This window comes from Artemia franciscana, chromosome 5 (genome assembly GCF_032884065.1).
Source record: "Artemia franciscana chromosome 5, ASM3288406v1, whole genome shotgun sequence".
NCBI classification, from domain to species: Eukaryota; Metazoa; Arthropoda; class Branchiopoda; order Anostraca; family Artemiidae; genus Artemia; species Artemia franciscana.
The window spans coordinates 28,201,354-28,228,214 of NC_088867.1; the positions used below are offsets into that span (position 1 = coordinate 28,201,354).

General features: G+C 36.4%; 1 protein-coding gene across 1 annotated transcript in view; it reads right to left on the reverse strand.

Moving 5' to 3' along the window:
* Positions 1-2,237: 2,237 nt before the first annotated feature.
* Positions 2,238-26,861, reverse strand: part of LOC136027210 (pinin-like) — a 43,637-nt gene continuing 19,013 nt past the window's right edge. Inside the window, exons 4-9 of the mRNA XM_065704238.1 lie at positions 18,357-18,451; positions 15,612-15,690; positions 14,400-14,555; positions 9,427-9,565; positions 6,680-6,922; positions 2,238-3,706 (exon numbers count right to left, since the gene is read on the reverse strand). Of these exons, the coding sequence (XP_065560310.1) occupies positions 3,459-3,706; positions 6,680-6,922; positions 9,427-9,565; positions 14,400-14,555; positions 15,612-15,690; positions 18,357-18,451 (960 nt within the window). The 3' untranslated portion in view covers positions 2,238-3,458. The remainder of the gene's footprint in view (positions 3,707-6,679; positions 6,923-9,426; positions 9,566-14,399; positions 14,556-15,611; positions 15,691-18,356; positions 18,452-26,861) is intronic.

A 26,861-nucleotide genomic window follows, 5' to 3' on the forward strand; every position in this document is an offset into this window, starting at 1 on the left:
CCGCTGAAAAATTTCCCCTTAACGTTCTCTCCATATATAAAATTGTGCGTCTAAAGAAAAAGAAAGACAAATAAATTTTGCAGAGACTTCAGGGAAATTGTTTCCAGAAAATTTCTTCGCACTGAAAATCCTCCCTCGGGGAATTCCCCCCCCCCGCCATAAAATATGTCCGTGTGTCTTCCAATAACAAATACTATATGTAAACGATGGAGATGGAGTCATACCCAGAGGCAAATTTATTGGAACTTTCAATGATAATGAACCAAATGGCTACATCAAAATTTCGTTCAGATGTCTTTGGGTAAAAGAAGAGGCATGGGAAGGGGGCTAGTTGCCCTCCATTCTGTTTGGTGACTTAAGATTTTAATTTGAATGAACCCTCTCCTGATCTTCTAGGACCCTTGGTCTATACAATCACCCCTGGGAGAATAAAAAAAGCTAACGAAACAGGTCCATGATCTTTAAGTAACGACGAAGACCACACTACCTTCCCATCATAAAAACAACAAATTTGGGAATGTTTTAATTATAGTTTTAAAGATCCTATTTTATTTTATTTATATATGAAGTTCGCTGAGGACGGCTCTTGGATATAGAGCCGAAATATTCTTAAGGTTTAAACAAATTTCATTGTCTTAGGATAATTAACCGTTATTTTACTTGTTTTTGTTTTTATCCATGATCATTCTTTGGTAAAAAAAAAAAAAATACACAATTCCAAATATTAGTAGATGAAAGCTTGAAACCTCTACAGTAGGGTTCTCTGATCATTTTGTCGTTAAGGCGGGAAGCAGATACATCAAAAAGTGCATGTTAATGCCAAAACATCTTAACTCTCATTGAGATTTCCGATAAGTAAAAAGTTAGTTCTAAGGAAGGGGGAGGGGAGGAAGAAATTGATATATAATCTCTCTCGAATTCTGGGAATATTTCTGGTCTAGGCTGTTACTACGAAAGTTTAGAGTAACATTAAACCCCAAATGAGCAAATTTTATTCCGTATAGGAGGCCGGTTGCCCCTTCCTCATTTCTAACCTCTCCCTCGTGGTCGTAGAAACTTCGGAGGATGTTCTTGCGATCGTAAACAGAAACGCTGTTGCAGAGACCTCTAGTTTAAAGTTTTAAACTTCAACCTGCTACAAATTAATCATCAACGAATCGCAACTAATTGAAATACTTAAACCATTTTTCTTTTTTTTATTGTCCAAGAATTGAATGAGTCTCCAACTTGGTACAAAGTACCAACTATACCATTTATTACATTCCCCTCTTGCTTTCAAGTATTTTTTCATACTTTAATGCTTTTCCAAGAGTAGTAGAAGGGGCACCTGCAAAATGATAAAAAATCTGGTTTCGTTCTAATGGAACTGCGATATAGTTGTGCAAAATTCTATCTTAATGTTAAGTTTGATTGGGCATTTTATTAACTAGACTTCTGATGTCAGTGAAATAACAATAAGAAAGCCTAGACAAGATAGATTCTCCTATGACAGTAAGTACATGGTTGGTTAATTGGAGAGCCAACAAAAAGTCAGAAACTTGCATTCCAAAGCGCAAGGATCTCGGTATAGTTGTAAAACCTTTGCAAAATTCTAAGAAGGGGAAAGTCTACTTTTCAGAATAGCAAAGAAGTTTTTAAGAAATGACTGGCGTGATCTTTGTCGGAGGGAGAAACGACTGGCGTATAACTACACATTTTTTTCGAATCAATATTTAAATGGTGACACAAAAAAATGAAAATTTGAGAGGATGTAGAGGAGACTGTCTCAGTGGTTTACTCTAAATATACTATTAAACATCTTGAATGTCCTTTTATCTGTAAGCCTTTTTTTTACATCGTCTTGACCCGTAGAATGAATTTTGTGGCTAAAAACATTTTCAAAGAATTGAACTTTTCTACGATTCAATCATAGCTCACTCAATTTAATCAAGACTACCAACCTTAGAAAATTTCTGTGAAAAATCAACATGAGATCTATTGTTATCTTGCGAATCTGAGCATGATAGCTAATTTAGCAAGGATATGTCTTTGCAGCCTCATGTAACTTAAAGCTCTAAAATAGGGACAACTTTCCTGAATTTTGAACATAGAGGATTAGAAACATGATAGATTAGCAAAATAATTTGCTTAGTTCATGTACCTAGCCCTGTGTATGATCACTTGATTGTAGTACAATTTAATGTCACTTGAAGCGAATGCCTATGAAATATGCGAAGTATATTTTAAGAAGATACAACTAAACTGAAAACACTTTTTATTTCTGATCCTGTTCAACACAAAATCCAAAAAGATGGGAGAAGCAAACAAGGAAGAAGAATATGCATTGTTATTTTTCATAACAAAGCACAACTTATTTGCTCACTGGTGGCCGAATGTTTCTCAATGAGTTGCTTCCTAAAATAACAATGTTACAATCATTCTAAAAAATGACATAAAAGAGAGCATCCTCGTACCCACAAATCATGGCTTATCTTGCTTTTTCACAATTTTACAGAAAAAAAATGTGAGCTACTGAAGGTATTTGTTGCAGCATTATGGCCTACGGATTTAAAGGAGACCAAATCTGTAAAACAACACTGTGTATCCAAATTGCATGGGACGTTTTGGTATACAGTGCATACATTTTTCTTTCGTAGTATTCAGTGGAGCTAACTCACATGAACTAGGGGGAGAGGGGTATTATTACAAATCTAAGGGAGGGGGTACATTTGCTGTTTTTCAATTTTCTCAATGAAAGCAGCGAAAAAAAGACAAATTAAAAGCTGAAATTAAAGTATTTTTCTAAATCTAGAGGAAGGGGCCAAAATAATTTGGGGTGGTAGCGGTATTTGCCACACCACTCACCCCCAACTGACACAACTGGTGGTCTTTCAATAATGGCCACAGGAAAATACATTTCTTTTTTTAATCATTGCTGGGATCTGCTGCCTCTAATGAGGTAAACAGGCCTCTGAAAACGTGACCAGCGGATAAAAATACACTAGACGAACCTTTTCCACAAAAATATGCAAGATATACCCTTTCATTTGGACATGAGGATAAAAATGAAGACAAAAAAAAAAAATCAAACGACTTCTTAAGACAAAACAAGCAACTTCTTGGTGGACGAGTGTGAAATTTAGTCCCATCTCAGAATCAGTGAAAGTTTTTTTCACTTCAAGGTTTAAAAAGGGAACCTTCTTGATCAAAGGCCATGCTGAACTGTTCAAGATAGAACCATAAGAGCATGCAAAAATCCCAAGTTGAGATACATATTTAGTAATATTATATTCTAAGAAGAAACTACTTCCACTATTTAAAAAAAGATGTCCTCAGGTTTGTATCAATTTGAAAAAGAATTGTGAAGCTCGTTTATCACTAGTTTCTGACAAAAGTTATTAGTTGTATACAGTAATAGTTGATGAATAAACAAAAGAGATAATGGATTCCCGATAAAGAAAGAAATAACTAAATCTGTCTCAATCAGCTTTTATCATTTCACTTGGATTTTTTTTATGTAAAATAGAACTGTAGTCAGGCGACATTGGTGAAATCACATCATTTTGACTGTTGGGAGATTCTGGGGATTCAACGTCACTATTATGTTTGCCTCTTCCCCCCTTTTCATTTCCAGAAATCTCTTCTTGATGCTTCTTACTTACTTCCTCAGTGACCACTTTCTCGATAACGTTATCTTCTCCTTCGTTTTCATAAAAATGTGGCGATTCTGCAAAGAAAATAAGCTATCAGCAACATAAATGACGACTTAAAAAACTAAGCAACCCAGAAAACTCTTTCAACATAAATAATGTTTTCATCACACTCTCTGCTGCTAATTTCTCAGCAATAGTTTACTTAGTGAAGCCAGAACAAAATGTTTGCTAGCAGAAAATCACAGGTTGAAATTCAAAGATAAATGACGACATAAAGTGTAAAAAAAAAACAACAGGAAACATAAGGAAAAATTACAAGCAGGATATGAAGTTACGAAGCATATTTGAAACAAAAATTGAATTGTTATGTTTTAATTTAATTTGCAATAATTTGTTTCTATTATCTTGCTCTCGAAATCTATAAAACAATTCTGACTCATAGTTTTCAGCTGACTTGCAGAAACACAGTTTTAGTGCTCCAACCCCTCACTCATCTGCAAAAAAGCATACTTTCTAGTCTGCTCCTAAGCATATCTTGTAATTAATTCTTTGATAATGAGCTTCGAAAACACAAATAAAGCAGTCAAATCCTAAACTCTAAACAAAAAGAAGATGTGAGCCTGGGGTCTATACGAAATTGTGCCATAAAATTTACAACAAAGTTGGTTGGGCCATCTCCATAATTGGTATACTTTTGGCTCATTATGTCCTTATGACTGAATGTAGAAACAAACATTTAAGTTAGGTTTTCATTGGATCCAACGAAGTTTTACATACAACTCTATCAAATTTTGAACTTGGTAATTTTCGCAGTAAATTGGGCATGTCTTCTAGCTCTAGTCTATTTTACTTGTGAAGCGTTTATTACCTCCATTTTTCAACAATGAATTCCTTGTTTTGCAACTTGGATTACATATATACGAAAAACAGACAATTTTTTAATCGTTGTTTTTTATTTGCTACTCTGTTTCCTTCATGATGGTTCCGTACCCACAATTTCCCAGTCCTCACATTTGCCTTGTATTTAATGTGCCAGAGTATTTATGTGTACAATAGATAAATGTGCATGACCTGTATATTCAAGTTTTGATTCCCATTTAAGAAATTTAGCACCTTGAGCTCGACTTTACCGTATTGAAGTAAATTTTTTTCATTTATGGAAGTCGAAAAATTTGATTTATATTGAATAAGCAAGTTTGTAGAACAATAGATCAAATGGCTTAAGTGTAGTAACATTTGCACAAATTAGTACAAATGTCACAAGATTGTGTCATTTCTTTGAGAACATAGTAATAAGTAGTTAAAATCTAGCTTTGGATATTAGGCGCCGAAAGGGACAAGAACTTAGTCAACGACTTATAGGCCCATACCACATTTGGGGTACCTAATAATATTTATCAAAATTTTCGATAAAATTAGCAAAAAAAAACCAAAGAAATAAAAAACAACTAATGCTTTAGTTACTACCCTATAACGGTGCTTACTACTCTCAGTAAACTACTTGAAAAAATTCTTCGACTGGAGTAAATTAAATACTGAACAACTGCAATTTATTTTTGGAATAGAATACTTAGAGGAGTGGAATACTTAGTACTGGGTAGAGTGATTTCTAGAACAGAAATTTTTTTTTTATCTTTAAATATTTTTAGTGTTAATATTACTTGAAATTTTTGGAAATTGGCACTAAACCCTCTGTGTCGCAGTTTTGTTGTTTTGGTATTTTCATATGTGTATTTCTATAAAAGCCTCAGCAATTGTGAACACCGATCCAGATAAGTTGGACACAGGCCTAAGGTAAGGCTCGATATTAACCCTATTTTTCTTCATTTATCAAGACTAAAGCATATTCGAGGCAGTCTTTCTATTGATAGTTATGATTTTGGGCTAATACCCTATATTAACGCCTTGTAACCGATAAGCCATAATTTTTTTATACAATAATCTAACTTCAATGACATCACTTCCTTGATCTTTGAGGGAATGTACAAAAACCCAGCTTTTAGTGTACTATTTACAGTGCTCGTCTGATCTGATTATGCCTTATATTATAATAATAATAATAATTTATTCCAGAAAAAGCCCGTGGGCCATAGGAAATTTACATAACAAACAATAAATTAACTAAAATAAATTAATACTATTTAAGAAAACGCTCAGGATGTAACGCTGCAATCCTGACAAACCTTGCTATCCTTTTCATACTCAGGAAATTTGTCTCTTTCATTCTATTTACCATCCATATCTCATTCAATTTTTCTTCGCCATACATCTCTCGCCTCCATTCATTCTATTCGACACATTCACACAAAACATGTATTAAACTTTCACCCTGAGATCCACACATAGGACAAGCAATAGATTCTACCTTCTCCCCTTTTCTCCCTTGATACTTTCTTTTCTCACCAATCAAAATTCCATTTCCCCTCCGATCCAAATAAGCCTACAAATCTTCTCTACTTATTTTAAATGACTTATTTTCTCTTGACTTATTATCTCTACTTACTTAATTATATTTTAGTTGAAGAAACCAAGATTTATCGGAAACGATATTAAAGGCTTAATTATGGTTCAGATTTTAGAAGAATATGAGCACTCGTTATAGATCAAGCTGTGCGTAACTTACATAAGAATGCAAACCTCGTGGCGCACAGTTACAACAGGCTTGTAATGGCTATATTAGATATAGCAGTGCAGCAACACGTCTTCCAAGTATCTTCTTGGTTGAGAGCACCAGATAACAGAAAGTCACGTCGGTTTTTGGCACGCACATTAAGTTTCTGTTGTGTTTAAGTACAAACAAAAGAGAAACTGCTCTTTTGTCTTAGTTTGATGTTCCTGATCCTACAGAAGGTACAATTACGCAGGAGACACCTATTTAAAAGGAAGCGTATGGAAAACCTAGCAAATTTTTTTCTTATAGGTTTTTATGGAAGAGGGTTGAATGTTTATATTCCCAAGTAAGTGCCATACAGTTTTTCTCTTCCTCTATTGAGCTCACAGTTTTTGTAAAGTGGACTTCAATAAATTGAAATATCAAGCCAACTTACCTCCCACTTTTGGCGAGACCGGAGGTTCAAGTGTTTCTATTCCACGATTCAAATTTTCTTCTGTTGTTTCCCAAGTGTTTTCTACATTAGTTTCTTGGTCATTGACAGGTTCAGCATAGTACTCCATTGTTTTATCTTCCACTGAAATTCTGGGCTTTTTAAGATATTCACATTTGACTCGGAATGCTTCATCCATCTGAAGGAGCTCTTCTTCAAGTTTATTTTGACGATCTTTTATTTCGTCTGTGAAAAAAATTCAATCCAGAACTTTAGGAAAGCAAAGGCAAGGAACAAAAACGAAGGGCAATATCCAGGTCATAAAATTTGAGTCTTTTGTCAATTTGATCAATTTTCCTATTTACTACAACTTTGAGAACATTATATTCGAGAAAATTTTCTTCATTTAGCTTACTAAATTTTGGTTTCAAACGCGTTATAGACTTGTAAATTAATGCTTATTCGATATCATGTGAATTTCACACATGAATATGTATGTATGAACACACGTTCCCTGATATCCTTTATGCTGTCTATGATGGTGTTCAGAAATCTAGAAATTTATTATAAGACACTATAAAGAACTCTTTAATAGCAAAGCTACATTGATTTTGTGCCCAATCTTTGCTGTAAATTACCTAGTACCAGGGATATGGATCTGTGATGAATAATAATATGCGTATGGTCAAGTATTTCCATTCCGTATAGCTTAATTGAGAGGGGAGATACTTCTGGTCCATATTCCTCTACTAGTTGTGAACTAGGATATAGTGTTTCCGAATATTGTCTTTCTCTTGATCTAAGGGGACTGATTTTCGAAGAATATGTTTAATTCTAATCGTTCTATCTTTTTACTCGTTTCTTAGAGTTTTATTGATGAAATTCATTCTAGAGCACTTTTTCAAGCAAATACTTTATATGAAATTTCCGTTAATAACTCAAATTGTTCACTTCGATCTATTTCAATAAACTCTATTTCAGTATATGATAAGACACAAATTAGGACTATCTACTTTTGTGGTTCTTTTTAGTCGTCATTTGTGTATTTCAATGATTTGAAATGGATTAAAAAAGATTGAAATGCATTCAGCTAGTCGTATGGTTATAGAGAATGCACAAAAGTAAAACATGGCTTCCTACAACAGTTCATAGACTATACCGTAACCTTTTTCTGTTGTTTTATGGTGTGCAAAAATCCGCTTTTTGTTAAGTTGGGAGAAATGAAGAGTTCCAAAGTACAATAGATGAAATTATCAAAACATCACATACGAAACGCAATTAACTGCACCTCAGGGTATAAAGAATGACAATAGGACCTCATTAATGCTATAAGTCCAATTTCTGATTCTTCTAGTTCCTTTTTCTTGTGTGCTGGTTTTGCTATTTTCCACAAGTACTCTAACGGGAAGTACTACTTTCACAGTTAGAATACCTCAGTCTCTCATTTTTCATTATATTTAACACCAACATCAGTTTCGGAAGTATCGTCAATGATTATCTAATATTATTTAATAACGAGGATGTAATTATGTGCCTGCAATTAATTTGGACCAAACTGATACAGACTTATACTAAATGCCGTTTTATCAAAGTTTAAAATAGATGTATTAGATGAAATTTAGAACAAAATTGAAAATCGAGAAAAAACAAGGGCCGTTCCCACTGTACAGCAATCAGTATGTATTTGAAGCATACTCATTTTAATATCATAACCATGCAAAAAAAAGAAATAAAGGATATTTCTTTTCGGCAATTTCTATTTCTAAATTTCATTTCAACCAAGTATGGAAGAATAGGAAGATAAGTCTGCGAGCCCAGATTAGATTATTGGAAGTGATTACAGTGGCCAAACATGGCTCTGAAGCAGGGTTTTGCTCCAAAAGCAAAAGGATTTGTTAGATGTTTTACGGAGGATTTGTCTACAGATTCTCTTGTGTACCAGTCTAAGTGTATTTGAAACAGAAAGCTGTACAAAAAATGTGCTTCAATCCTACTTTCTAGTGCTATAATGAGAGAAAGGTTGACATGAATCGTTCTGCAGATGAAGGATGAAGCATTGCCAAAGATCGTCCTTGTGAAAGAAAAGCAGGTTATCCCTGAATAGGGTAGGAGGAAGTTGTTAGGAAAGATTTAAGTAAACCTGGGACTTCCTGGAAGGATCTAAAGAGATAGATTTTGAATAGATTGGGATGGAGGAGAGTCATGCGTAGCTGTATGGCCTCAGGCGACTTAGTCATGCATTGATTTGTTAGTAGTAGTAGCAGTAGGAGTTTTGGGTTTCATTTATTTACTGATAATGATTTATGCAAGTTTTACGCTGGAAAAATTATATAACTTTATTTCTGCTAATCTTGGGGTTTAATGTAACTCTTTACTTTTCTTCGACAAACTTCTGTGGAAAAAAGAGGTTTTTTAAAATTTGATTATTTAAAAAAGCTATAGCCCTATTTTATTAAATTCCAAAAATTTATATTGTTGTGTTTAAAAAACAGCCATTATTTTTAACTAACATTTCAGTTTTCAATGGAACATACGATTAGAAGATTAAATTTGCTGCAAATATAATTACTAGCTTGATTTGTAACCACTTACAAACTTGAGGACACGTTTCCCACATCTTTTCAGGGAGTTTCACCTAATTCCAGTATACAGATATTAAATTGAAGATACTACGACAGTGATTAATAAACGAACCCGTAAGCCAAGGATTGTTACTATAAAAACTTTTTCATAGTTGGGATGGAAATTACCTTGAACTTCGTCAATTGACTGCTTTAGCCTCTCTTTAGAATTTTCGGTTAAAATCTTGGGCAAATAATAAATTTTTGGCTTTTTCCTCGTACAAACAAACTTCTTCAACAATTCAGTGTTCTTCATCCATTCTTCAAACTGAAAAAAGGGAAGTGAAATCATTGCGGTTGAACCAAACGCGGTGGAGGCTAAACACTCTTTACGATATGAAAAGACGCAAAATACACCCAATCAGACATCAATTCCCGTTCAACAGGTATAATAGAAACATATGTACATTTAATATTTTGCTATAATGATCGATGCGGCACATGCTTTTGCATGTACACGGTACAGCGTGAAAAGGATGTATATGCTTCCGTTTTTGGATGAACTTTCTCGATACCAATTATAGTAAATAATTCAGAAAAAATTGTATTCTCCTAATTTTACAGGTCTATATTATCTCCTGATCATCCGTATATATATATATATATATATATATATATATATATATATATATATATATATATATATATATATATATATATATATATATATGCACGAAAATCATTTAATAGTCCACCATCCATAAAAGATTTTAATGTAGCATGGAAAATAAATAAAATAGAAAGCTAAAATCAGCAAGCATAGAAATATCGAAAATCATTCAAACAAAATTTAGTGGAAAATGTCTTTTCACTGGGTTTGATTTATCTGTTCAATATACACTAATTCTCGAATATTGTTTGCATGGGCAAACTTTTTGCGACGACGCTACTCTTATGATCCTTTAGCAGATAGAAAATAAATTTAGCCTACTTATAATAGCAGGTTTTTATGTTGTCGATATTTCTTTCTGATATGAAATGCTTCCTAGAATGCGCTGGCAAGATAGGTAACAAGCCGTTGACACCCTGAGCGGTAAATCAAGGCAATTCCTGGAATAGCGTCCACAATTCGGTGCAACTGAGCTTTAGGCCTATTTAGGGTGTTAGTTTCATGATAGATTGCCTGGTTTTGCCGATTCTTTCCGAGGGTGACGGAATCACTTAGTAGTGCATTAAAACTTATCAAAGCTAACGGAAAAACCGATAGACAAAAAGTCACTCTGTATTTGATGAGGGCGTCTCCTAAATCCACCTTTGTTATACTAAGCAGAAGGAGAAATAAGTCAACAGATCAGTTGTATAAGAGGAAAGAGAGCTAACATGCGATCTAGAATCTTAATAATTGCAGTCTTTGAAAATAAGAGCACTAATAACGCTGCCTTGCCTCACATCTCTCTTGATTTAAGTGGGATCTCATCTTATAGCTATACTTTCAGCTTTAACCATCGATACTTCATACCGGAATTTCCCGCTTTTCACTAAGCTAATACTCGTACTACAGTACAGAAGGTCATTCTTTGCTTGCATGTGATTAACACTAGCGAACGTTTTCAAATGTCTTTATGGCATATATGTAATGGCGACTCATTTCTCTCCAAATTCATTAATGCGGTAGCCAAAAGGCGATGAGCCTCAACACAAACAAGACCTTTCTGGAATCAAACTGATTCTCTCCAAAGTATCCAGTATCAGAGTCAAGCTCGGAGGAGCTCATACATTCAAACAGATCCCTGGTAGTACACATCTGGAAAACAAACTGAAGGTAGGAATAAAAAATTTTGGGCAAGTAGATAATCCAGTCTGACAAGGCTTTACCACGATTTCTTGTTTCCACTAAACTAATGTACAATAGCATGGTACTCTTCATCTCAACTTTGGACTATGTTTTCAAATCGAACACTATTTTACTTAGAGCTCTTCTACAAGTAGTCCAGATGTTAAGCCACTTTTACGTGTCGTTTTACCGCCTGGAATTCGATGAATTCTGATTTTATTGGTTTCTCCCTCCCAATTTTAATTATATACATATATATATATACATTATATACATATATATATATATATATACATATATATATACATATATGCACACATATATATATATATATATATATATATATATATATATATATACATATATATATATATATACATATATGCACACACATATATATATATATATATACATATATATATATATATATATACATGTATGCACACACATATATATATATATATATATATATATATATATATATATATATATATATATATATATATATATATATATATATTATACCGAGAGGCCATGGCTTTGCCGTCAGGCCCCAGCACGGCTACGTGGCAGGCTTGTATATATTGATTCTCATTGTCACCTGGCCTCTAACAGCATACAATGCCTCTGCTTGTCGTCAAAATAGGTTCGTTACAACCACCCCAAGAAAATACGAATTCTTCCTTGAAGCTTGGACCCATTTAGATCGTTTTTATGACCAGAAATGTCAATTCGCTATTTTTAAGAAATAAAAGAAAAAACTGTGTAGCCAATTTCGAGGCCGTGATCCGGGCACTTGGCACGCTTGTATATATTGCTTCTCGTTGTCTCTGGTCTTCTAACTGTAGATAAGCCTTATTTTCCACGGAAGAGGGGGGGGGGGGGTATTTTTTTGATAGTCTGATAATTGCTATGCATGTACATCTTCAATAGAAGCTAGTGACCAATCAGTAGGCAGGACAGCAATATTGGTATTATAGCGGATGAATCACTAAAATTTACAGGCCATACTCAGAGCGTTTCAAATAAAGTATCAAGAAGTATTGGTGTAATTCAAAAGCTTAAACATTCTCCCCCTAAGGATATAATTTATATGTTGATATCAAGTTTAGTTCTCCCCTATATTTAGTATTTTAGTTCAATATGGCTGGGGAAATACTCAGAGCGTTCTGAATAAATTATCAAGAAGTATCGGTATAATTCGAAAACTTAAAGATTTCCCCCCTAAGGATATAATCTATATTCATTCACCCTGTGTTTTTCAAAATAATGTTATTAGAATGCTCGCTAATATTAACCCCTCCAAACCGTTTCTTGAGGATTAAGTTAAACTGAAAATACTTCGAGCGGTAAGTCTCCATAATTTCTTTCATGTTGTAACTCTAACTCTACCATCTGATGCTTGATGGGCTTTTTGGATTGGCCTCAGTTTTTCTTGCTGGTTTGAAGAGTAAATAGACCAGGAAGTGGATTACTTTGTAATAAATTAAAGGTCAGTATCATTTCACCACGTTTTCTTTACTATGTACAGTATTTCTGAGTATTCTACAAGTATTGTACATATAAAGTATTATACATAGGTATTCTATATAGTATTCTACAAGGAAAGCATTACTTTTGTTTTAATGTTCATTTTGCAAATTATGAGATTTCTTCTTATAATCCCTTTAAAAAAAAAAAAAAAATAAAACTATGTTTTGTATTTTTTTTTCTTAGACAGACCAAATTTGTCCTTGTGTTTTCTGTTTATTCCCTTTCACTCTTCGAGTTTTAACTGTTCTGATTTTTTTAAATCTCTTTGACATTTTGATTTTTTATTTTACTGACAAGCCCTATTATATTTCCTTTTTTGTGCTTTAATTGACTGCAAAGTCCAAATTTAGCCTATCTGGGCTTGTTATAGGCATTTTTCAGATGTAAATCTCATCTCTCTCATCTCTAACGACGTCTCTTGCATGTGGATGAAGTTTGAACTGGTTGTCTATTACAAGACGAATATCTCTTTCAATATCGGTTTCCACAATTGTGTGTATTGCTTCAGAGGCAACACAAGGTATGTAGGTGTGCTCTTCATTGTTGTTGCCCAAATGAAGTAACTACCACTTTTCTATGTTGCAATGAAGTCCTCAACCCATTACTCATTGTGCAAGATTTTTAAAGTTTTCTTTGATAATACTGCAAATGATTTTGGTGTCAGCTCACTCAACCACTTTTGAGTTATCCGCGTAAAACTAATTTTAATATTGCGTCTGGATAGTGTTTGTCTTATATAACAGTTGAGCATTGACTCAAATTCACCTCGATTCGCTGCAAAACAATTCATATAGAAGAGAGACACAAGATCAGAGATCTACAGAAACATAAGACCGCATATTACTAGACACCAAAAACACTAATTTATCTGAACTCAATGAATCTCCTCTTAATGAACGGCAATAGACAAATATGAATTACACATCCAAGCAGTCGTCCACGGGAAATCTAAGTGATCTTGGCTACCCTAATATAAATTTACTGATACTTGGAATGTAGTAATATAATGTGTTCGGAAAAAGGCCAAATTTTTCAATCGATGGATGCTCATATAATTTTTACCTTCAAAAAAGTGACGCACAAGCTTAGAGCGGAACCTTTAAATTCAGTAGTCTTAAACCAAACGTCTTTAAAATCAAAGGTCCCACGGTGGACAATTCTGACCACCCTCGTTATAAGTAATATACATCTATAGAAATTTAGATTGAAGGACTCAACGGATTTATAATATGTAGCCCCATCTGGGATAATAAACTATAAATTAACCCCATCTGGGGAAAAAAAACTCAAAAGATGACTTATAATAGGTAGCCCCATCTGGGATAACTTCAAGTTGATAGCGAGTACAAATTAAAGATATTTCAATATTCAGACCTTGACGTTTCATTTCTTTTTGACATACCAAAGAATGGCACAAGGAGGAAAAGCATTGTTTTTGAAGTCAAGACAATATGGTTTATATACATTTTAAAATAAGGTCAGTCATTCCGGCTTGAAAACTTAAATCAGAGTTAATTGATTCTGCTATTCAAAAGATCACTTGCGCCAGTCCTTTGGTTTTTCTCATTTCGTCCTTTTTATTGATTTCTTCAAACTTGTTGAAAGACTTGTAATCCATCTAAGTTTCAAATCTCTGAAGATTCTCAGAAACAGTGAATCTATAATACTTGCATTGAAAATGCAGTAAAATTAAAAGTTAATTTTTAAACACCGTGTAATTACGATATTCACGGATTTTCCAGAAAGTAATCAAGATTCTTGATTACTAATACTTCAACGGATTAACTGAACTAACCTGACGAACTCTTTCCATCTTTCTCTGTAGATGGATAACCTGAAATTCTTGTATCTTCTTTTCAATAATGAGCTCTTCTCTTTTTAATTTAAGCATCTGCCTTTCTTTTTCTTCCTTTTCTTCTATTCTTTTCTCAGCCTCAGCCCTCCTATTCTCCTAAAAATAGAAGAAATGTGAATAGCAAAGATCAAACGACGGCCCATAGCAACCGAAAATCAAAATATTTTTATATAAATTTGAAATTTAAAAGAGTAACGATTGGACAATGATTTAGGATGGTAGCAATTATACATGTTCGGCTTAACTTTAAAACTAATAATGAAATAAATATATAAGGATTTCGAAGAAGAACTAGAAAATTCTTAAAAGCAGTGGCGGATCAAAATAAAAAGTATGTTATTGAAATCCTCACGCCAAAAAAATATAGATTTCCACGTACACCCCCACCTTCACTTTAAACACCCAAGAAAATCAAATTTTAGCATAATTTTAAAAGTTATGATAAAACAGTAAAACGTATAATTTTGGAACCATGGCAAAGACACAGGCCGTAGAAATAAAAAAAAAAAAAAAAAAAAAAAAAAAAAAAAAAAACAATAGAAATGTGATACCATGATAAAAAGCCAGTGAGAGCTTAATACCACGAATCCCTCAAGTCAAGAAAGGGCATACTCGCGAGGACCAGAGACTTAAGGTGCCAACCGTAGCAAACGAAGCAATCAGAGGGAGGGGACATCGAGTTATATTTGCGAGAGCCGGAGACCCATGTCGGTATTAATCCTTGTCTTTTCAATTACATATTTTATTCTTTTTAAAGTTATCTTCTTTTTCTTTTTTTTTTCGATCAGCATTGACAACGGACTGAGTAGAATATATCAACTCTAAAGACATGCTATTGCCTGGATCTGTTGATTTACCTTGGAACAGCTTGTTTTCCTTCCAATATCAAAGAGCATAAAATTAATTTAAAATTTAGGTAAAAAAAAGTGTTTTACCATCCAAAAAAAAAGTATCGACAGTACGGCTTTGCATTATTACTATATGCTATCTAACAGTGAAGAGGAATGCTATTGTCATTTTTTGAACCAAAGTCTTTCATAGAAAGAATAATTTTTATCCCTAAAACTATAAACAAATATAATTTATCTCGCGTACAGGGAGAGGGGTCCTTTAGATCTGACACTACAGCATTAGATATAGAAAAAGGCTTACTTGTTCTTTATGGATCGAAGTTTCTTCCTTTTGAAATTTTGAAAGGGTTCCAAGCAATGCACCAAATATTCTTCGATTTCTAGAGAGAAAAAAAAAATACTAGAAGCGTGTAGAAATTTCGATTAATTTTCAACCCATTTTCCTGTCGTCTAATTGGTTCTTAGTTTCACAAAAAAAAGGTCAAATCCTGCAACAATGCGTTAAGCAAAAAAAGAAAAGAAAAAAGAACAAAAAAGAAGTACAATGCTTGCAGATTCTTATCCGATAATTATAATACTTTAATATCGGATTAGCTTCTTTTTTCGGGTCAGCCTGTTTTGTATAACCAAATTGCAGTTGCAAAGACCATTCAACCAAATACAATAAGACTCAATCAGGATCGTCCCACCCATGGAGTTATCCATACAATTAGGATTTTTGCATCTTTTCTGATTAAAGTAATTATGCAATTCCCAACTTTTCAAAATAGTTCAAAGACATGGAAATATTTATTCAATATCATTTATCAAACCATTTGTGGTTTTTTATGAGACGAAATCAAATTTCAATTTTGAATGGTTTAGCCGTAAATCACTGGACAGATTAAACACTATTGACACAAGAAAGATATGAACTAGAAATGTTTTTAAACTAGAAAATGTTTCTTACATATAAACAAGCGTGTGGGGACTGAAGGCTAGATCTGCCAGAAAACAACTCTCGCTACACATGGTTCTCCACTATACAGAATTCCAAAATCCTTTTAATGACACATGTTTAAAGCTATATAATTAGCTGGATAGTTCGTCTAAAATAAGGGTGGCAAACCTTATATTTACTGTACAACAATCAGACCTAGAAGCGCAAATATATTGTTTTGAATATTCTCGCGAAAATTTCAGTTTTTCAAGGAAAAAAAATCGTTCGGTCAAACAGTTCCCTTTCATCATGCAAGCTTCTCACAAGCTTCACCCCCCCCCCAGACATGAATTGCTGCAGGTAGCTATAATTTGCGGTAAACTATGGATATACTAAACGGGAAAGCACAATAACGATCAGACGAATACCAATTTGTTTTGAACTTGGTCTCTTCCTACAGTTAGCTGTTCAACTCAGGCATCCAAGCAAGGGGCGTGGATCTCATATTACAGTATATTATTTCTATTCTTTATGTTGTCATTACTCCAAGACCATATTAGCTGACTAATTGTAAAATGAACTAGCAGTCACAAAACATAGAATAAACTATTTAGTTCAATTGAGGTGAACTGATACAAACCCAAACCGTATCCCTCACAATAACTGAGCAAGTTTTTACAAAAGTTTAAATTTATGCTTAACAATAGAAAAACATCATTGCGGATAATTGAAGCAGTTGTGCAGCACAACCAATAAACTATTAAAGCCTACAATCATAATTTACTGTATGTGACTTTGACTGGTTCGGTTAATGTGCTTGTGAGACTTCGTGCAAAAGTAACTGATTAATTAAGATGTAGAACGAACAGTGGCGGTTCTGGCCTCTTTGGAGCCCGAGCAAAATCTTTCTTAGCATCTCCCTCTCCGTCTCCAATAAAATTTTCAGGCCAAATTTTAATAAAATTAAATTTGTTAATGAAATCCATTTCAATTCGTTAGTTAAATAACAACTTATTTTTAATTGTGTTTTAATTTATTATTAAAATTAATCATTCAATAATTATTTTAAATTATTTCCATTTAGTAACTGCTCCTCTACTTTATTTTAATAAAAAATAAAATGTCAAAAATCACATTATTACCGTCAGATTATTTATTTGAAAATTTTGCCCCCCTATAATTTCTGTGCCTGGGGCAAGCACCCCCTCTATCCCTTCCCTAAAACCACCTCTGAAAACGAAACTAAAGAATAACTCATTTTTTCTCTTTAAACTCATAATACGAGTTGTGTCTCGATACAAGTTTCGATTCCTTCAGACATATCCCCAGCGAAGACTTTAAACGGGCCGGGATAGAAGAGGTGAGTTCACCAGTGTCATTTTCAGGTGGCTCAACAATGAGATAAGTTTGCAGTTGCTATTTTGTATTAAATGTTCAACTTAGATGATTCCTTCGAAAACAGACTAGGCGCTATGAGTGTCGTTAATCGTGTTATTTACAACTGAGCTTGACGGTGAACTTCATGAACAAGAAAAAGTGTAAACTGATTTTTGGAACTTGATACGAAAGGTTGGAAATCGTGTTATAGTGAACCGTTATATTAGAAGACGAAAAACCTTCTACAAAGTAAGGACTGCTGTGGATAAAAAAAAAAATCCATGGAACAAGGGAGCTGAACCAAAGACATTATCAGGTCTATAGTCAGAATAATTATTCTAAACATTTAATAATGTAATAATAATATATTATCAAACAAAGTAAGTTCAACAGATTGTATAAAACAACTTTTAGAGCCACCTCTGCGGCTAGATTAGTAATTGCTTAAAAGGTACGATTTGTGAGTAAAGAGTAAACCTTAATAATCAAATCTGACCAAGATTCTGGATCATCCGATTTTACGTTCTGACACTATGATTTTCTTCTCAACTTCTTAAAAATGGGGAGTAAAAGGAGAAAATGTGGAGATATGCTTTCAGTTTGGTTTTCTTTTTATTTTGGCATTAAATGTCGAAAATTTTGGCGTATAATCAGTATAGCTAATTGCAAATGCGTAAGTTCAAAAGCGTTCAAGTTTAAAACGTTTACTACGTTAATACTGTTAGGTTTAGTGATAATGATTATAATCACCTTTCTTTCACGGCTTTATTCTGTCCTTGCATCTTTACAACATCATCACGAGTTCTATCATCTTGAGGTGGAATGACACGAGACGTCAATCGAGGCTAAGAAAAAGAATATACAAATTTGAGAATTTTATGTGAGTTTTATTTTTATTTCCCAAAGAGGAAGAAATTTTGGTACTTGTGTATTATACGCCAATCACTTTAAATTTACACTGTGTAAAACTCGAGAACAAACCCATTTTTTCGTTAGTTTCTTTCAGCTTAGCGTAAGACATGACAAAGACATATGATAGATTAAATGGGAAATATACAATTCGGGCCACATATTTGCATATCCGGGAAGGGGTAAAGTATTTGGACAGTTTGAAGTCAGAAAACAATTCTTACTTCATAATATGCAGAATAATTGCACCTAACACATTTTGTATGAAGAGCCGCTATACTTTGCCCCTCCTCCCTAATGTGCAAATATATAGCCCAAATTTGTTTCTAAAGTAATGAAGAAACTAATAAAGAAACCGATTTGTTCTCAAGTTTTACACATCATAAACTTGAGTGAGTGGCGTATAATACAAAATTACCGGAATTTTTCATGGAGAGAGCCCGATTTCCCGGTGTTATTTAAAAACGATCAGAAATTAATTTTTAGAAAACAAGTTTTTTCTACTGAAAGTAAGGAGCAACATCAAAACTTAAAACGAACAGCCATTATTAGGTATATGAAAGGAGTTCTCTTTCCACAAGACCTAGCTCATTACGCTAGTTTTGACTTTTTGTCAAAACTATACCTAATTAAAATAATTGCCTAATTCTTTAAGAACGATTCCTGAAACACAATGACCGTTTTATTAGAATAATAAGCTTTGCTAAAAAAAAACATTAGCGTAAAGTGAGGTCTTGCGGAGGAGGCAACTTCTTTCATATAGCTCAAATTGTATATTTCCCATCTATTCTGTCACTTGTCTTTGTCTTGTCTCACGCTCATGTGAAAGAAGCTAAAGAAGAAACCGGTAAACGAAATAGCCAAAAAGCAAAGCTTTCCTATGAATGCAAAGAGCAAAGTTGAAACTTCAAACGAACAAAAATTATTTAGCTTCAGCCGGTTCAGTATATATCTGCAAAATTGGTATAGAAATCTTCGATTGCTGCAAAGATTTTTCTACGAACAATGAACTTTCCCCTATTTTCAAAATAGGTTCGATACAACCACCCCAAGAAGATAAAAATTCTTCCTTGAAGCTGTGACCCATTTAGATCGCTTTTATTACCAGAAATGTCAATTTGCCAGTTTTAAGAAATAAACAAAAAACTATATAGCCAATTTCGAGGCCGTTCCCCGGACACTTGGCACACCTTGTATATATTGCTTCTCGTTGTTGCTTCTCTTCTAACTGCAGATAACGCAAAGTCCTTCTTGATGTCATGGCGTCAGCTTAGGTTCGATGCAACAACTCTTGGAAAAATACTAAACAGGCATATTTTTTTTTTAACAAAAAGATGTTATAAACAAATATACAGCTGCTCTTTTAAGGGACTATATATGTTCATTCTTCCTTTACTTTAAGTCATGAGGTGCTAAATAAACAGTATCCATTGATTTACGAAAGTCTAGCGTGAATTCAATTTCTCTTTCCTGTTAATGCATCAAAGACTCATCCATTTTATAGGATATGTTTCCTTCTGGCTCGTTGTGATTCTCACTGTTGCTTCTCTTCTAACTGCAAATTTAATTTATGATTCCATGCATTCGTTGTGATGCTGGTTGTCAAATGTCCTCTAGCCGCAGATCTCGATTGCGCTTCATTTTCGTCCATCATTACTCCCGACTTTTTTCCGTACCCTTTACTTTGGCTGTTTGGCTGATTCATTCAAAATCATGTATTCCAATACCTATGCCCTCTGAAATATCAAAAATAGTCATAAACGTTGTTTTATTCTGTAGTTTCCAGCAATAGAGTGGCAAATAAGCAATTTCATTTGAACTACGAAATTCTGTCGTGAATTCAATTCATTCTTCCCGCTTAATACGTTCCTGCTAAATTCCGCAATAGCACGGTTATCGTGTTGTTCTTTAGCTTTAAGTCACATTTTCTTTTGCAATTCAATGTAATTTGTTGCTGTTTCTTGTTCCATGTCTTTTTCTTTGATTGTTCAGAGTCGTTTGTCATTTTATGTGATTTAACCCGTGTCATCGATACTAAATATTAATTCCTCCTTCTAAATAACGTGTTCTTATTTAATTATAATTTTCAGAAAAAATAGTTTGTGATCTTGTGTAATTTTGCATAGCGTCATAGATACTAACAAGAGCCAAGATCTCATATAACATGAGCTATAGCAAAATTCTAAGAAACATAGATTAATTAAAAGGAAAATCAGAGGCTTAATGCCGATCGGGGTTTAAAACAAGAGCTCTGAAACACGAAGTCCTTCTATATATCAAAATTCATTAAGATCCGATCACCCATTCGTAATTTAAAAATACCTCATTTTTTCTAATTTTTCCTCTCCCTTCAGCCTCCCATATGGTCGAACCGGGGAAAACGACTTTTATCAAGTCAATTTGTGCAGGTCCCTGACACGCCTACCAATTTTCATCGTTCTAGCACGCCCAGAAGCAACGAACTCGTCAAAAAGCACTGGACCCCCAGCCCCCAGCTCCCCCAAAGAGAGCGGATCCGGTCCGGTTACGTCAATCACGTATCTAAAACATGTGCTTATTCTTCCCACCGAGTTCATCCCGATCTCTCCACTCTAAGCGTTTTCCAAATTTCCGGCTTCCCTCTCCAACTCCCCCCAATGTCACCGGATCTGGTCGGGATTTAAAATAAGCGCTCTGAGACATGAATTCCTTCTAAATATCAAATTTCATTAAGACCCGGTCACCCGTTCGTAAGTTAAAACAACCTAATTTTTTTCCTAATTAATACCCCCCCCCCCAACTCCCCCAAAGAGAGCGGATCCATTCCAATTATATCAATCACGTATCTAGAACATGTGCTTCGTGCTTATTCTTTATCACCAAGTTCCATCCTGATCTCTCCACTATAAGCGTTAGCCAAGATTTCCCGTTTCCCCCTCCAACTCCCCCCAGCATCGCCAGATGAAATATTAACTTTCCTTAAGATCCGATCACCCATTCGTAAGTTAAAAATACATCATTTGTTCTAATTTTTCCGAATCGGTTCCAGTCCGGTTATTTCAATCACATATCTAGGACTTGTGCTTATTCTTCCCACCAAGTTTCATCCCCATTTCTCTACTCTAAGCGCTTTCCAAGATTTCCTGTCCCCCCCCCCCCCAACTCCCCCCAATGACACTGGATCCGGTCGGGATTTAATATAAGAGCCCTAAGACACGATATCCTTCTAAATATCAAATTTCATTAGGATCTGATCACCCGTTCGTAAGTTCGATTCCCTAGATGGGAATCAAGATGACAGCCGAGGCCCTCTCTTAGCACGGCTATGGTGCGGTTTGGGTCGCCGAAGCTGTATCTCCGTCTCTAGTGTATCCTTGGGAAGTCGACCACACTACCTCAAAGTGGTGAAGCGGTGGCAACATTCCGTAGCTACATGCCTAGCGAAAGAATGGCTAAAGTGTGGAGGCGCCGACGGACTGGGGACCTGTCGGTCAATAATATTCCCACGAAACGTTATGAAAAAAGCAGATCAAAGAGTGTTAAAACAAGCTACGGCATTCCCGACAAGCGATGCGTTGGATGATTTACCGGCGTCTCCTTCGAAAAATTGGCGAGCTGGACACCTGTTGAAACGAAGACAATCCCTTGCAATAGGGTGCTGGAACGTCTGTTCGATGAAATGTTTGACGACCCAGACTTTCATAGCTGGTGAAATACATCGCCTAGGCCTCGACATCCTCTGTGTATCAGAGACAAGAATAAATGACACACTAGAAAACCATGAGATAGCAACACCAGATTCAGAGAACTCTTTCTTCTTTTATAACTCAGGACCCAAAGATGGTAGTGGCAGTGCAGGGGTTGGATTTCTCCTTAACATCCAAGCACAAAAAGCTCTAATAGAATGGGAGCCCGTATCATCTCGCCTTGCAAAAGCTAGATTCCGAAGCAAACAGTTTAATGTTACAGTGTTTGCGGTCTACGCACCCACAAGGGTCAGCTCTGAACAAGCAATAGATACGTTTTACGCCGAACTCAACGAAGCTGTAAAAAAGACCCCCAAACGTGACCTCCTCATTATCGGTGGCGACCTCAACGCACACGTCGGCAGCAGACAGGCAAACGACGACAGGAGCCTTGGAATTCACGGGTACGGCGAAAGATGCGAACGAGGAACCAGATTGGTCCAATTCGCCCAAGCAAACAACCTCGTAATAGCAAACACCCTTTTCAGACACAAGCCCTCACACGTCATAACCTGGAGATCCAGAGATGGAAGGACATCTTCCCAGCTGGACTACCTACTCGTGTCGTCACGTTGGAGAAGCTCGATCCAGAACTGCAGAGCCTACAGAGGACCTGACACAGGTTCCAAGGGCGGGTCGGATCATACCTTGGTCAAAATGTCTGAAGATCAGGCTAGTGGCTCGTAAACGGAAGGAACCCCCAAAAAGATTTGACGTTGCCCGTCTTAAGGACCCGACAGTAGTAGAACAATTCCGTGTTCAACTTTCAAATCGTTTCACCGCCCTCGAGCATGAACACTCAAATGAGTCTCCTGAGGACGGGAACTCGAGCGGGTCGTCGGTTAACGAAGATTGGCAGAAGTTCCGAAATACACTACAGGAGGTAGCTCTCGAAACTCTTGGAAGAGTGAAGCGAAAGCGAAGACGGTGGATGTCCGAAGAGACCATCCGACTTGCAACGAAGAAAAGTCTGTTACCATCACGCCACTCAGCTGAATTCAAACAGCTACGCAAGCTATGTCACCAGTCGGGCAGAAAAGACAGAAGGAAGTACTGGGAGAATATGGCGGTGGAGATGCAAAAAGCAGCTAGCCTGTCTGATACTAGGAAACTGTATCAGCTGCTTAAAGAGTCCACTGGGAAGAGGTCGAAGAACTCGGCCTCTGTAAGAGACGAACACGGTAACATCCTAACGAGTCGTGACGAAGTCGTTGACCGTTGGAAGCGCCATTTCCAGAAACTCCTAAATCCCCAAGTCGACCCTTCATCACCTGCTCCAAATCTTCAAGTGACCCAACCTCCCCCACCTCCTTCATCAACGCTCATTAACCAATACGCAGGAGTCAAAATAGAGCCCCCTGACGAAGAGGAAATCCTGGCAGCAATAAAGAAGCTGAAGAATCATAAAGCGCCGGGAAATGACGCCATACCAGCAGAAATCTACAAGGCAAGCCCCAGGCTTCTTGCACAGAACCTAGAAAAACTGCTCAAGAAAATTTGGGTACAGGAGGTTCTCCCAGACGATTGGAAAGTTTCAATTATCATCCCCCTGTATAAAAAAGGGGATAAAGCTGAATGCAAGAATTACCGGGGGATATCGCTCATAAGCATCGCTGCCAAAATATTTGCCATGATTTTACTCAACCGCTTCAGCTCAATCAGAAACACGACCACACGCCCAAACCAGGCGGGCTTTCGGCCAGGAATGGGCTGCATTGATCAGCTCTTTACACTCCGGCAAATTCTCGAACACCGCATGAAACACAATCAGATTACTATAGCCGTCTTCATAGATTTTATAACGGCCTTTGACTCGATCGTTAGAGATGGCATATGGGCTGCGATGCAAGAGGACGGCGTCCCTGATAAGCTGATACGCCTTATTCAGGCATACTACCAACACGTTCGTGCCTGTATACAAGCTGATGGAGCGCTGTCCTCCCTCTTCGACATCGATTTCGGGGTGAGACAGGGCTGCATCCTGTCCCCCATCCTCTTCAACTTTGTTATCGATTGGATCATGAAGCGCGCCATGCAATCTGCCAGAGGCGTTGAAGTAAGCCCTGACTTCTCCATCAAAGACCTTGACTACGCGGATGACGTTGCCTTGCTAGAAAACGATATAGATCATGCGCAAGCCATGCTGTGTAATGTTGCTGCTACTGCAGATTTGGTTGGGCTGAAGATCAGTAAGGATAAAACCAAAATTCTGACAAATTCTGAGGATGTACTCACAAGGGGCATCTCTATCGACAACTCCCGTTTAGAGGTCGTTGACCAGTTCAAGTACCTGGGATCCCTCATCGACATTTCCGGCGGCTGCAGTACGGAAGTCCAGAGCAGAATATCATCAGCATCGATAGTCTTTGCTCAACTTAGGAAGAACCTGTGGAGACAAAGAGACGTCCTACTAAAAACAAAAATCCAGATCTTTGAAGCAACTGTCCGCTCCGTACTCCTTTACGGATGCGAGACATGGCCCCTGAAAGCAGCGGATGTTCATGCTCTCAAAGTATTCGACCACTCCTGCCTGAGACAAATCCTCAGTGTCTCCCTCCGAGACAGAATTAGCAACGTCGAAATTCGTAGACGATGCCACCAGAAGCATGACATTGAAGCCCTAATAAAAAAACGCCGCCTAACTTGGTTTGGCCATGTTTGTCGGAGGTCAGATGACACCCTCACTAAAAAGGCGCTATACTGCAAACCCCTCGCACACTGGAAGAAGAAGCGAGGTGGACAAGTCAAGACCTGGCTTAACACACTCAAGGCGGACCTAGAGCCGATTGGTGGTTTCCGACGACACGGCCGAAGATGGGACAAGCAGTGGCTTGAAATATGTGCACCACACACACACGACCGAGCGGCTTGGCACTCAACCGTCTGCCAGATCATAGCGCCAGGGAGAGCTGAAGAGCTTGTGTCCTGAAACAAGTACAAGTACAAGTAAGTAAGTTAAAAATACCTCATTTTTTCTAATTTTTCCGAATTAACCGCCCCTCCACTACCACCCCCCGGATTGTCGAATCGGGGAAGCAACTATTTCTATTTTAGTCTGGTCTGTTCCCTGATACGCCTTCCAAATTTCCTCGTCATAGCTTTTCTGGAAGTGCCCAAACTAGCAAAAGCAGGACCGACAGACAGACCGACAGACAGAAATTGCGAACGCTATATATTACTTGGTAAATACCAAGTGCAATAAAAATGATACAACCACACATGGGGCGGACTGAAGGGGTGTACTGAACTTTTTGAGTGATAGATTATGTCAAAATAAGAGGAGTGTAAGCAAAGTAGAGAAAGTATTGAAATACTAATTAAGAAAACGTGAAGTGAAGGCCATGGGAAAAAATCCTGAACATCTGCAAGATGCAGACAGACGGCATAGTAGTAAAACATTGTATTGGGATGTTGAAAAATCGAGAGAGAATTTGGACCCGTTCCATTCAAAGAAAGGAATAGGGCCACAATTAGTGATAAACATTTGAAAAGAGATGGGCAGAAGATTTTGAAAATGAGTTAAACGGTGGATTTAAAATAGGGATTTAAAATAAGAGCTCTGAGACATGAATTCCTTCTAAATATCAAATTTCATTAAGACCCGGTCACCCGTTCGTAAGTTAAAACAACCTAATTTTTTTCCTAATTAATACCCCCCCCCCAACTCCCCCAAAGAGAGCGGATCCATTCCAATTATATCAATCACGTATCTAGAACATGTGCTTATTCTTTATCACCAAGTTCCATCCTGATCTCTCCACTATAAGCGTTAGCCAAGATTTCCCGTTTCCCCCTCCAACTCCCCCCAGCATCGCCAGATGAAATATTAACTTTCCTTAAGATCCGATCACCCATTTGTAAGTTAAAAATACATCATTTGTTCTAATTTTTCCGAATCGGTTCCAGTCCGGTTATTTCAATCACATATCTAGGACTTGTGCTTATTCTTCCCACCAAGTTTCATCCCCATTTCTCTACTCTAAGCGCTTTCCAAGATTTCCTGTCCCCCCCCAACTCCCCCCAATGACACTGGATCCGGTCGGGATTTAATATAAGAGCCCTAAGACACGATATCCTTCTAAATATCAAATTTCATTAGGATCTGATCACCCGTTCGTAAGTTAAAAATACCTCATTTTTTCTAATTTTTCCGAATTAACCGCCCCTCCACTACCACCCCCCGGATTGTCGAATCGGGGAAGCAACTATTTCTATTTTAGTCTGGTCTGTTCCCTGATACGCCTTCCAAATTTCCTCGTCTTAGCTTTTCTGGAAGTGCCCAAACTAGCAAAAGCAGGACCGACAGACAGACAGAAATTGCGAACGCTATATATTACTTGGTAAATACCAAGTGCAATAAAAATGATACAACCACACATGGGGCGGACTGAAGGGGTGTACTGAACATTTTGAGTGATAGATTATGTCAAAATAAGAGGAGTGTAAGCAAAGTAGAGAAAGTATTGAAATACTAATTAAGAAAACGTGAAGTGAAGGCCATGGGAAAAATTCCTGAACATCTGCAAGATGCAGACAGACGGCATAGTAGTAAAACATTGTATTGGGATGTTGAAAAATCGAGAGAGAATTTGGACCCGTTCCATTCAAAGAAAGGAATAGG